This window comes from Aphis gossypii, chromosome 2 (assembly GCF_020184175.1).
Source record: "Aphis gossypii isolate Hap1 chromosome 2, ASM2018417v2, whole genome shotgun sequence".
NCBI classification, from domain to species: Eukaryota; Metazoa; Arthropoda; class Insecta; order Hemiptera; family Aphididae; genus Aphis; species Aphis gossypii.
In genome coordinates this window covers 81,059,855-81,073,238 of record NC_065531.1, presented here as the reverse complement: position 1 = coordinate 81,073,238, position 13,384 = coordinate 81,059,855, and the positions used below count along the sequence as shown (strand labels likewise).

The 13,384-nt window shown below is 26.8% G+C and overlaps 3 protein-coding genes across 7 annotated transcripts in view; 2 read left to right on the top strand and 1 right to left on the bottom strand.

Annotated features, from left to right (window-relative positions):
* LOC114121379 (nicotinamide/nicotinic acid mononucleotide adenylyltransferase 1) overlaps positions 1-3,049 on the bottom strand; it is a 7,531-nt gene extending 4,482 nt beyond the window's left edge. The window contains exons 1-6 of one of the 3 annotated variants that reach the window (XM_027983682.2): positions 2,608-3,045; positions 2,319-2,539; positions 2,062-2,256; positions 1,828-1,929; positions 1,601-1,755; positions 508-682 (exon numbers count right to left, since the gene is read on the bottom strand). In XM_027983682.2, coding sequence (XP_027839483.1) covers positions 508-682; positions 1,601-1,755; positions 1,828-1,929; positions 2,062-2,256; positions 2,319-2,539; positions 2,608-2,689 — 930 coding nt within the window. In that variant the 5' untranslated portion in view covers positions 2,690-3,045. Of the gene's footprint in view, positions 1-303; positions 683-1,600; positions 1,756-1,827; positions 1,930-2,061; positions 2,257-2,318; positions 2,540-2,607 lie in introns of those variants that run through there. The other 2 variants (XM_027983681.2, XM_027983683.2) reach the window with 2 other exon arrangements.
* LOC114121363 (dentin sialophosphoprotein-like) overlaps positions 1-12,217 on the top strand; it is a 19,675-nt gene extending 7,458 nt beyond the window's left edge. The window contains exons 1-2 of one of the 2 annotated variants that reach the window (XM_027983662.2): positions 4,582-5,852; positions 8,398-12,217. In XM_027983662.2, the coding sequence (XP_027839463.2) occupies positions 8,421-12,032 (3,612 nt within the window). In that variant the 5' untranslated portion in view covers positions 4,582-5,852; positions 8,398-8,420 and the 3' untranslated portion in view covers positions 12,033-12,217. Of the gene's footprint in view, positions 1-4,581; positions 5,853-8,397 lie in introns of those variants that run through there. The other variant, XM_050200740.1, reaches the window with a different exon arrangement.
* LOC114121367 (sperm flagellar protein 1-like) lies at positions 12,216-13,384 on the top strand. Of its 2 annotated transcripts, none has more exons than XM_050200747.1 (5): positions 12,216-12,313; positions 12,490-12,605; positions 12,668-12,869; positions 12,986-13,077; positions 13,247-13,384. In XM_050200747.1, exons 1-5 carry the CDS (start codon positions 12,247-12,249, stop codon positions 13,340-13,342), a joined length of 573 nt encoding a protein of 190 aa, XP_050056704.1. In that variant the 5' UTR covers positions 12,216-12,246; the 3' UTR covers positions 13,343-13,384. The 2 variants fall into 2 exon arrangements, with proteins under 2 accessions (XP_050056704.1, XP_027839466.2); XM_027983665.2 differs by having other exon boundaries at positions 12,224-12,427.

The following is a 13,384-nucleotide window of genomic DNA, read 5'->3' as shown; positions in this document are numbered from 1 at the left end:
AACTATTCCAGACTAAATAAATTATTGATAAATTTAATTCTATCTATAATTTTTTTGTAATATTTGATAAACAATTGTTTATTATATAGATAAATCAGATAAAATCTAGTTTAACATGAACTAAAATTTAACTAATAATATGAAATAATAATTTAATTATAAAATTGTAAAATCATAATCACACTTAAAAATAGAAATGCTTATCTATAATTAATAAATGACGTTATTAATTTTTAAATTATCTAATTAACTAACTTGGTAATACTTTATCAAGTAATTAAATCTAAAATCACAGTATTAATGGAAGAATAAACCAATATCAATCATTAACAATAAAATCATAATATTACTACAAAAATAAGTAAATTTGGCACATCGTTTCTAAACATGGGAAATTTAATGTCAAACCATAGTTTCCATATCACTTATAACTTCAATAATACCATTTTCAGATACTAAAATGGCAACCTTAGAGCAGTTTTCTTTACTTTCAGCTACATTTCTTACCTTAGAGTTTTTACAATTAGTAACTCTTTTTTCAGTACAATGTAGATTATCAGGTTCATCAATATTAAGTTTTTTATCATCCATTGGATGTATCTTTATAGTGTTATCGCTAGGAGAGGATAACAAGAAAGTACTTTTCAAATTTACATCAAATGTATCGTTATTCAAATACTTACTGTTTTTATTCATCAATTAGCAGCAAATAATAACATAAAATTAATGTTAACAAATATTATTGACACACTAGCTACACTTGGTGATTCTTTAACAGTAAATACAATATCTTAAAATGCACCATACGTTTTTAAATTATTTTTTTCTTACATATTTCAAATTTTTAAGAATAATAAAATAGTCAAACAACTAATTTTTTCTAAATATATTGTTTTGTTATGAATTCAAAAAACCATAAAAATAAAATTTTCTCATCCACAGAAAATATATTATCTCCAAACTAAAATCTCTAAACCAACTACCTAATTTGTGTTTTCTTTTGACATATTTGTTAATTGGAGATAATTATAACACTAATATGAGCACTTTAACAAACATGAATCATAAATATAAACACAGACACAACAAAATATACATAAATACATTGATACGATAATGTTCACTGAGTATTGGCAAACAAAATAATACTGTAAAAGATCAGATAAATAAAATATAATATTGCCTTCAGAGATAAAAATAAAATGTGTATACTGAGGAAAATATGAAGTCACGCTATTGATTATCATCTTATTGGCAATTTTGCAGACAAAATCATGTAGATAAAATTAATTTAATATGAAAAAAGTACAAAAAACAAACATTTATTTTCCAACATGTCAAAAATAAAAATTTTACATAGGTAATTTATACATTATTCTTATCAAATAAAAAATTATATAATAAATATACAATAAAAATTTTGAAATTTGAAATTCTTATTATATCACAATACATAAATTATGTATCAAATCTAATTTCTCCTACCTATTAGCTATTTCCAGAACAAATAAACAAATGCATAAAGTTTCGAGCTCTGATTTTAAGTGTTTACTGTAAAAAAGAATCACCTTGTATAATATAAAGTTTTGGTATTACTTACTGGTTTAGCGTTTCATAAAGACCGTGTTCTTTGATATAAGATTCAACCAACTCACTAATAAGGAATTTCACACTTTCATTGCGAGATAAAGCTCTACGTACTTTTGTTGAGCTAACTTCATTTGCTATCCATTCAGTTACAACAATTATGTTTGCCTAGAATAGTAGATTTATTCATATAAAAATATACTCATAAAAAAATGTTTAAACATTAATTTTTTAGATTACCATATATTTAGTTAGAACATTAGATTCATAAATAAATTTATGTGGATTAGATCCCGAACGACTAACAACAACCAGACCATAATCTCGAACAATAGCTTCTATCTATAAACAACATATTTTATTCATTATTGTTATGTTTTAAAATAAAATATTACTTTTGAAAGTATTAATTAAATTATTTAATACATAGTATACACAATATAAAGTACTAATGTCTTATAATAATATACTTACATCATCGTCATTCCATAAACCTGGAACAGCAAAAGATTCCAATAAATCAGCGCCACACAAAAGTCTCACATTCACTGCTGTGTTTTGATTTGAATCACTGACATTGAGATTTTCAATTAATTGGACTGGTAATAATGAAGTATCAACTTTAATTGAACCATTTAGTCTAGAAGTGATTATCATATTGAGATGATTCTGTAATATTATTAAGAAATTGATCAAAATTTAAAATTATAAATAAATAGGTTAATGTTTACCTGGTGATATTGTAGTACTTGTCTCGTTCTTGTCCAACCATTTTGTTTTACTTCCCAATCAGACAACTTCACCCAAGGTAGTGCAACAAGAGCTTGCTCAATCATTGCACATCTATGTAATGACGGAGCTAGATCTTTTTTTTTATACGAATCGTGAGTAGGTGATATTAAACCTCCACAAATAGTGAATCCCAAACGATTTAAGTGATCTCGAGCGATTTCTAATTAACATCATTTGTAAAATAATACATTAACGGTTTATACAAAAATAAACAATTATAAATTTTACCAAACATTCGCAAATGCATATTTGTTGGTGGGTTAAAAGATCCAGTTGACAGCAATATTATATTTTTATTGTCCAAAAACATATTTAAGCATTTAAGGAAAGTTTTTTTATTTATCAAAAAGTTATAAATTTAAATTTCTGAAAATAGTAAATCACAAAACTTGTAAATTAGATCTAGTCAGAATTAAAATTGGTTATTCTAAATGTTAAAAGTTACTAGTTACTAAGTACTAATAGTAGTAAGTGGACTGAGTCACAGAGATCATAATTATTGTTGAAGTCATTACTCATTTCTGATTCGTTTCGAATTGCATACCTACTATTTATATAGTATTTACATCGTTTTATTATCACCGTTTATAATCACTAATCACTAAAAATCACAAGGCACAGGCTTGAGGCCACAGACTAAGATAATAACAGATTAATAATAATTTTGTGCATGACCCGTAAATCGAGATAAAGAATGAGATAATGAATATTATTTATCTCGATAGAACATGCAGCACTATGATAATAATATAATGTTATATTATTATCCAAATTCAATTACTCAATGACCAAAAACCATTTCAAGCTGCTGCAAACTGGTTTAATTCATGTTCTTCACAGCAATAAAAATTTTTTTGAAAATTTCAAATGCTTTTAAAATATAAATAGCTTAAAATTAATCCAAGTATTTTCATAATACAATCATTCATAAAAATTATTGTGACTAATCTCAATTTAATTTTTAATATCCAGTAATCAAACTAGTATGGAGTCTATTGTGTTGTAACAAATTTCTAATGCAACAAAATAAAAATTAGATTCATTATAAGGTTTTAGTTAAACAAAATAATAGTTTTTGCGATTTGGGTGAATTTTGTGATTATAGAAAAAAAATGTGATCATGATTGTTTTATAATACATGCTGTAAAAAATCGATTGGGTTTATCTAAAACTGGTTTTACGAAAAAATTCTTATAAATCTTGACTCATGAATATTGAATTCCACTCTCTCCCACATAAAAATATTCACTAGATTCAATTTACTACTAGAAACTACACTCAACGTTAAAAGCTTTATTTTTTAATTTAGATAAATACTTATGCTATTTTTACTTTAGACTTGAAAGTTGAAGATAATATTGTAGGTACTTATTTTTCTAATTAAAAACTGAAGTAATTTTATTACAATTTTATTTAATTAACGAGTAAAGTACCTATAATTTAGTTCTTTTTTATAAATAACTTATCCAACACTTATATAGTTGTGTCGACTATCGATTAAACTTGAATATATTCAACATTACACACATTTATAAATAGTAACTTATATATTAAATATATCAAATATGGCACAGAATGCGAACCAAGTCATTTATTATATTGATTGAATTAAGTTTAATATTATTTTAATCTACATAATGCTACATAGTTCATGATTATGTACTTTTAAACAGTAAAATAACTAAATATAAATAAAATTGAATTATAGATAGATATTATTAAGTATGTAGGTACTCAAAGTATAATAAAGTTAATAATATTTTTTATAATTAATTAGATATACATAATGATAAACATTTATATTATATCATACTTAAAAATAATAATAATAATTATTTTTGATAAGTCTTAAACGTTTTAATCTATATGCAGATAAATTAAATATTTCTGAACAAATTTAAACCAAATAAAATATATTATAATAACTATAAAATGTCTAAAAAGCTTATAAAAATTTATGTTTATTATATCAAATATTTAATTGTTTTATGATCAGTTATTATTATTCCAAGATAAATATATTATATTATTTTAACCTTGTTATAATTTTCATATTCAACTGTGTAATACCTATATCCACAATTAAACTTATATTAATACAACCGTGGTAATTGCCATTATTTAGTATCGTCAATAACCATGGTTTGTGCAAGCTTCAGAAAGCTCACGATTAAAGGGCTCATTTAATATTTGGCCATGGCCAACGATAAACGAATAAGTTGCTCATATTAGTCATATTATTGTCATAAGGTCCATGGAGATTTGGTTTTCCCCCCATTATCGTCTTGTCCGTCCAGGAATGCCAACCGAACACGGTAACCGATACACAATATTTAATCGATACTCCGTTCGATGTTGACAAATTCGAAGTTTTTGATTTTTTTACACACAAGAACACACAGACACAGTATTATGACCATCGACAAACTCGGTCAAAGTCGTCGATGAAAATTTAAAAGACCAAAATATTTTATATTCGTATACGCCGTAGGAAACGCGCGCCATCACATTTTTAAATTTTCGATTCTTCGCCCCAACGATGGGGGTCGCAAAGTCACGATTTGTAATCAACTACGCGGCGTCTTGAATCGTGCCCGCAGCTAAAAAATGAATGAAAAAATAATCGCTATTTTACGGAAGATACACCACCACGTCTGACGATCACCACCGGGCGGTTCGACGTGTTAACATCGATTTGTACAATTTATATTTTATTTTTTTTTATTGTACCGTGCCCGCTCGGCGGTGTTTGTTTACCGCGTCCCGGGACCCACGATCCCGCGGTGACGGATCGCCAGCCCACCACCACCCACGGGCCACGGTCGGCAGCCTCACTCGTCAGCGGCAGCGGCAGTGGGGCCCGGGCGCCGCCTGGCCACAGCAGCACAGTGCACACGTTCGGCTCAGTGCTACACAGTCACGGCGTCGTCTCACACAGTCAGACACACTGCAGCACGCGCACGCGACACGCTCACATCCAGCAAATCGTACACACACGCGCACACACACACACGACACACACACACACACCAAGACACACGTACACGGACATCGACGAACCTCACAAGGCACTGCGCAGCGCACGCACGCACAAAGATACAAAGACGTATCGCGCAAATCGCAGCTGATCTCCTCACACATTCTCACCACTGACTCTCTCTCCAACGCTGAAACGCACACAGACATGTCAAAATGACGGCTGTGACGAACGAATCTGTGAATAACAATAATTGTTATAACCACAACAACAACAACAACAACAGCGACAATGAAAATCCGTGCAATTTTTTCCTCGTGCGCGGACGTACGTCGTACCATCGTTTTAGACACAACTGAGTCTTTGAACGCGATGTAGAAGCGGACGACACACTCATATGTATATATATATATATATATATAGATAAATAGATTTATTTATATATATATACATATATATATACATAATATAGCGACGAGAAAAATTTGCACATATTGTGAGTATCAAAAGCGTTATGTATCGGGGGAGGGGGAGGGTTGAAATGTATGCATAATATAGTATTATTAAAAAATAAAAATAGTATATAATATTATTATAACGATAAGTGTTACGGAATCGTGTGACGGTGGTCGCGCGACGCAATACGTATTTCTTGGACCCGCACCGTGGACGGTTTCGTGCATTTACGCAAATATACTCCTATATTAGTTAAAATAGTAATATCACGTTATTGGTAGAAGATGACACTTTTGATACATAATGGGCGTGTCTCTAATGATAAACTAAATGGCCACAATAGAATTAAATAGCTGGTAAATCGATGTCATAAGTAGATGATAGAATAATACTATGTTTAAGACATTTTTTTTTTTTTTTTTTTTAACAATCGACTCTGTGAGGAAAAAAGAGATTGGATTTTTATGATGTGAAATTTTTCTAAATCAATAGTTGTTAACAAAAGTAATAATTACTATGTGTTCGACAAATTTAAATGTCCCAAATTTCATCGTTTATCAAACCGATGATATTGTATTCGTCCTAAAATTGTTTGACATTGTTTTTTTTATCGATACGCTGTAGAAAATTTAATAATTTGGTGCCATTATCTGTGCTATTTAGTAGAATGTAATTTTTAATGATAGAGTACCTATTAGCAATGACCTACATCAATCTTTTTCTTCATTAACTTAATTTAAAGTCATCTATCAAGTTTAATTTTCATTGTCGTTCCAAAATTTCTTTTGGTTAAGACATTTTTTTGCAACGCTGGTTTACTTTATATCCTTCATTATTAGATTTATTACTCACAAGACCTAAAAACAATTCTCTTTTTTAATTACATTTTTATGATATTTTTCCATATATTTATATATACTCTTAAAAAAAACTAATATTTCTTTGAGTTGGATATACATTTGACATTACTTTTTATTCATACAATTAGTACCTATGTTAATAAAATAGCATTTAAATGTACAGGTATTTTTTTTTTTTTTTATGTGAATAAAATAACTAGTAATAATGACTATTTAAAAGTTATTAGCTTTCTTTTGTAAATACCTAGGTAATTATGAATGCTATATAAAATGTAGCTAATTGTTCAGATAATATTACATACCTACACTTAGTTAAAATATAAATCAAAATTTATTTAAGTACTTGTTAATTGATAGAAAATGAAATTTAAAATAAATTTATACTGATTTTGAATATAATTTAGTGTAATATTAACAGCATTTTATTTATTTTCTTAAAATGTTTTGTAGTAATGTTGGGAGTATAGGTATTGTATTAAATTATATATAGTATTATAACTGCCCGGTATATATTATTATCTCTGTCTTACAGATATATGACATATCAAATTAACATTCAGCAGAACTAATTTTGTGATGTTAGCTTTATTATAAAAAATAATCAGCCAATTGTCAAACTTAAAGTTTAGAACATTATGTTGAATGTTGGTATTTACTATTTACTATACATATCTTTTAAGCAATAATAATTCAATTCATTTGACAGATATTTTTTATGTTTTTATAAATTTTTAAGTAATTTTATAATTATTTAATTTACATCAATTTTCAATTGCTTATTTTTGAATTTGTTGATTAGAGCTATGGTATTTATGATTAAGTATATTTGTTTAGTGCAATCAGAATTATGATTTAAATTAAATTCACTAAGTCTACATTTAGTAGCATATTTCTAATTTTCTAATTAAAAATAATTGAGAATGTTCCGTTTTATTATTATTTTGAATATATATAAGAACAATTTAAAGCTTATATTTGTCTGTACAATTACACATTATGATGTTTTCAAATATAAACACATATTTTAAAGAATTTATGGTTATTGACATTTGAGCTTTAGTGATAATGTTTTTAACTATCTATTTAAAGATTATCAAATGTAGTATTTTACTCAAACAAATAACAACTAATTGATCAAAAGAAGTTACATTCCAATTCTGTTTACTTCGAGTTTACTGCTTAATTATTGTGTGTGCCTAAGTTTGGTATTTAGTTTTTTATTACTGTTAGTTTAGTTAAAATAAAGAAGTATTAAAAATTTAAAAAAATTAAATTATTGTTTTACTCTCATTCAAGTGTCAATCAAAGAAAAAATTTGTTAAAAAGGTATATTATAGTAATAAGGCTTATAGAATCTGAAGTATAAACAATCTATCAATAATAGTTTCTTATTGATTTCGAGTTATGTTGATACATAGATAACCAACACATATAATTATTAATAATAATATACATATTTATCTTCATCTAATCTTATGAATTTACATTCTTGGGAGCTTTATTCTTAAGTACAAAATTTTTAATTAAATTAAAATATTTTTATACTCTTTTATTGCCTAACAATCAACAAATACTCATATCAGAATTTAGTTTATCACTTTTCAAGGCTTTTCAAAAAGTTAAATCATTTAGCAAATCAAAATTGAAAAAGTGTTGTACTTCTATCATTAAAATGTATCACTTTTTAATACTTAAGTGTATAATAATGAATATTTTTTTTTTCAGCTAGACCAAGCGTCTAGAATACAATGTCTTCTCCTAACCAACAACCAGTTGTAGAGGACATTGTCACTGTTTTTGAAACAACTCAAAATCAGTCCTGGTCCATATTCAACGATAAGCTGAACAGTGTTTCCAATAAAAACTCTAAGAAAAAAGATCCAGTTAAATCAGAAAACTCTATTACTCTAACTAGTGATGACGTTCCTGTATTTGGCTTAGTCCCTCGACTTGATAAAGTAATGTTAGTTTCATGTAATGAATGTGCAATGATAGTAAAAAGAGATTGTATACATAGTCATTTTTATCGCCGTCACAACAGTAATAATGTTAGTCATTCAGAAGCTGATAAATTTTCACTAGTTAACTTTTTGAGCACTGTAAAAACCAATAAAAATAAAAAGCTAAAAATGACTGTTCGAAAACCTGAAAAGAAAATTAATGAACGCGAAAAAGTTAATACTGTTGTAAAAGAAATAAAAACTGAATTTGATCAAATAGAATATGAAAGATTATTAGAAATAAATAGAGCAAAAATCAAAGAAGAAAATACAACTGAATATGTTGATCAACATAATGTTGATATGGTAACAACAAGTTGCAACCCTAATACCAGTTCTGGTAATTTTGATTGGGATGTTAAACCATGTATTAAAAGTGAAACTCAGTGTACTGATCATAAAGCAAATGAAGAAATTATAGAACATAAAGATTTTAATAAATTATCAACTGTATCACTTGATAATAAAAAAGATCTACAAAGCAATAAATATTTAGATATTCAAAACACTGAACATGTTGTTAATTATGTTACTAGTTCTAATAGGTTATTGAAACTAGATCGAAATAAAAAAATGAAACCTAATGTAACTATAGATTTTTCCGGTTTTATGTATGGTGATGAAGAAGAATATTACGAAAAATATCACAAATGTAAAAATAAGTACCAAAAACTACCACATAAAATAAAAAATATTAAAGAAAAATCTAAATTAACAATAAAAAATGAGTATTCAGATATAATGGACAATAAAAGTTATAATGATATTTCAACTTTTTATAATCAATCATCAAATACATCTGCAGTTGATGTAAAAATTGAATATTATAAATTATTTTCTGGATTACAAAATGACTGTGAACAAACAAAACTTTTTCCGTGCAATAAATATTTAGATGTAAAAAATGAAATCCCTAGTGATTCTTACAGTACCAGTTATCATCAACCTACTGAATCACCGAAAGAAGAATTTAAAAATATACCAAATAATATATATCCAGATATAAAAATAAAAGAAGAATATGATGAAAATAATGACAAATATAAAGCTGAATTATGTTCATCAGACAATAATAATTTTGAAGTCATAAGTAATACATGTTCTGGTAATGTTGATAGTAATCCTTCGACAATTTTTCCATGTAGTTCTGTCAGTGTCAAAGAAGAAGTAACAGAGAGCAGTGAAAATATAATGAATAATGAAAGTTCTGATGATACTGTTGTAAGCAACAATCCATCGTCAATTGCAATACTAGATATTAATGAAGTATCAAAGCCTTTGTTAATTCCTACCAATACAATTGAAGAATCAAAATCTTCATTAAATATAGACTTAAACAATGAAAAATCAAAACATTCATTAATCACTGACTACATTACTGATAATTCTTACACTGAATATTATCAACTATATACAAATTCAATTCCTCAACTTTCACCAAGTTATAAGTATTTAGATGATAATAATTTACAGGATGAAGATAATTTGAATAATCAGCTTAGTTTTCAAGTTGAAGAAGATTTGAATGATAAACTCAATTATCAGGAAAAAGACCATTTTAATGATGAGCTAAATTTGCAGAGGAAAGACAAATTAAGTGATGAACTCAGTCTACAGGTTAAAGAAGATTTAAATGATGAACTCTGTTTACGAGATGAAGAAGATTTGAACAATGAACTTTTTCTGGATGTAAAAGATTTTATTGATGAAATCGATTTACAGCCTGTAGGTGATTTAACCAAAAAAATAAATTGGCAAAGTGATGATGATTTGGACAATGAACTAAATTTGCAGGGTGAAGAAAATTTGAATATTGAATTCAATTTACAGGGTGAAGGCGAATCGAGTATGGACCTTGATTATCAGGATGAAGATAATTTGAGAGATGAACTCAATCAACAGAGTGTTAATAATTTTGATATTAAATTCAGTATTCTAAATGAAGACAATTTAAGTAATAGAGAAGACTTGAATGATGAAAAAAACTTAAGTAGTAAAGAAAATTTGAGTAGTGTTGATGTTAAAATTAATGACAATTTAAAATATGATTGTTTAACACCATCATCTCAATCACAAAACAATGAAGAAGAAGCAAAACAAATACCAAGCAAAGAGTGTTCTGTTATTATAAATAATGAAAGTTCTAATGTTACTTTTACTGGTCATGACCAATCATCCACTGTAACACTAGACAATGAAAAAGAATCAGAAGTTAATTCTATAATAGATGATGCTTATGTTGTGGTTGATAATGATGGTATTATTGACAACTTTGAAAATGAATATTATCGATTATCGCCTGAACTATTTGACCACGACGCACAGACATCATTTACACCAACTTATAAATACTCAGATGTTATAAGTAATGAAAGCTCTGACAATTCTGATGAGTCCGTATCAATTCATGATCAATCGTCTATTGAATCATTAGATATTAGGGACCAAACAGATAATTCGTCAACTGAAAATTCCTCTGATTTTATCATTGAAGAGAATTTGTATGACTCTGATTCTACTATTGGTAGTAGTAATCAATCAACTGAATTATATGATACTATGAAAAAACCAAAATATACTCAAACCAATTTTTTAGAAGACCATGAACAGTTCATGGATCGTATTTCTGAGAAGTTGGCTAAATCATTTGGTTCCAAAGTTGGTAAAAACAATTGTACTCACACCAATGCACCTTTGGAATGTATGAATTGTTGTAAAACCTCTGAGGATTTCATTGACACCTCTGGCACTCAAATCGATGAACATTCTGTTCCTATTAACTCTAATATTCAAATTGATAAATATAATGCTAATAATTTTACCCCTATTAGTTCAAGTGCTCAAATTATAAATAATACCATCATTCCCAAAGATGTTGAAGAATATGAACTTAAAGATAATAATGACTGTGATTGTAATGTTTCAAATAGATCACATTATTTATCTCATTTTCATCCACATCCTTGTAATACGGCAAGTCAAAATAACAATTTAATGCATAGCCCTATCAATGAAAACGATTGCAAAGTATACAGTTCTGAACATTACAAATCAAATGAGCATATTTTATACGGAAATACAATTAATGAAGTGAAACCATTTATTGACAAAAATAATGAAATTTATAAAGAATTTATGAAGATTGTTGATAACAGTATTCCTGAAAGAAAATGTAAAATAATGCCATATACCAGAATAGTAAAGAATTTAAAAAGAAAATTAAAGAGGCGAGTTGCTGACGATAAAGAAAATTGTAATCATTTGATATCGAGAGGCTTTAAAAAATTTAAGATAGAATTTATAGACAGAGATATTTCATGCTCTGATGAATCTGACAATAATGATAATGTCGATGATTGAAAAAATTAATTTTTAGATATTTTACTAAGACTTCCTTAAGGTCTCATTATATTATATTTATTTGTTCCTGATTTTAAAAATAATTTTTAATCTTCCAACTGAAAATATATGTTGCCTAGTAACTAGTTTTATTTTTGTCAATAATTATTTTATTAATATAATTTTTTACTTTCTTTTTTTATAAATTTTTGTTATTTATTGTGTGAATTAAAAAATGACAACTACAAGTGATTCTTCAAACTGTGAAAATCAACCATGCAGTTTTCCTTTATCATCGCAAGGTGATTCTTTGAACAATGATAATCCAATAAATTTAAGTAACATAATTCATTGGATTAACTCTTTTAAATTTACTCGCCCAAAAAAAACCATAGTCAGAGATTTTTCTGATGCAAGTAAAATACATTTATTACTTACATTGTGTGTTATTAAATTGATAACAGATACATTTTAATAGCTATGGTTGCTGAAATAATAAAATATTATTGGCCAAAATTAATAGACCTTCACAATTATGTACCAGCTAGTTCATTGACAAATAAGATTTCAAATTGGGATACTTTAAATAGAAAAGTAAATTTCAAACTACAAGTTACCAATTTTTATAAAATAATATATAATAATGTTATCAAAAGGTATTAAAAAAAATGAAGTTACCACTTTCAAAGGAAACTATAGAAAAGTTATCAATGGCTGATCCTAATACTATATTTCAATTTTTAAAATCTTTAAAACTAGTAGTTGATGAACTTGAATATGAAAAACAATTAAGATTAGAAAAAAATCAAAATTGTCCACTTTATATAATAATTAATGATGAAATGATTCAAGTTACAGGTATTATCATACACATAGTCATTTTTTATACGCTATTTAGCATAAAGAAACATATTATTAATTAATGAACTTATTACTGAAACTAAGTATACATAATATAGTTTTATAATCCTCAGAAACTGATTGTTGTACTAAAGAATATCTCAGCAAAGAAGTTGTAGCATTAATAAATAAACTTAAGCATAAAATTGATGATATGGAACACAAGGTTAGATTATTTTAGAATTTTATGATGCATTTAAAAAATAAAATCCCAATTATATACTGTAATTTGGAATTGGCATATTAACTTCCCCATTAAAAAAAAAAAAAACCAGTTCACTAGCTATAAATTATAATAATAAAAAAAATTTAAGATGTAATTATTATTTATTTAGATTGACAACATAAGTTCATTGATATGTGTGAAAGATAGACGGATAAAAGATTTACAATCGCAATTAAATCAGCTGAAAAAAGATAACACTTCCTGAACATGTTTTTAAAATGAATTATAATGCTGAGTTTTCCAAAAA

What these genes read in the sequence shown, in the direction of transcription:
- LOC114121367 (XM_027983665.2), top strand. Translation starts at nt 12,247, where the DNA reads ATGACAACTACAAGTGATTCTTCAAACTGTGAAAATCAACCATGCAGT. An exon ending in CAGAGATTTTTCTGATGCAA is followed by an intron (nt 12,428 to 12,489) that starts GTAAAATACATT and finishes ACATTTTAATAG; the next exon opens with CTATGGTTGCTGAAATAATA. An exon ending in TGAAATGATTCAAGTTACAG is followed by an intron (nt 12,870 to 12,985) that starts GTATTATCATAC and finishes TATAATCCTCAG; the next exon opens with AAACTGATTGTTGTACTAAA.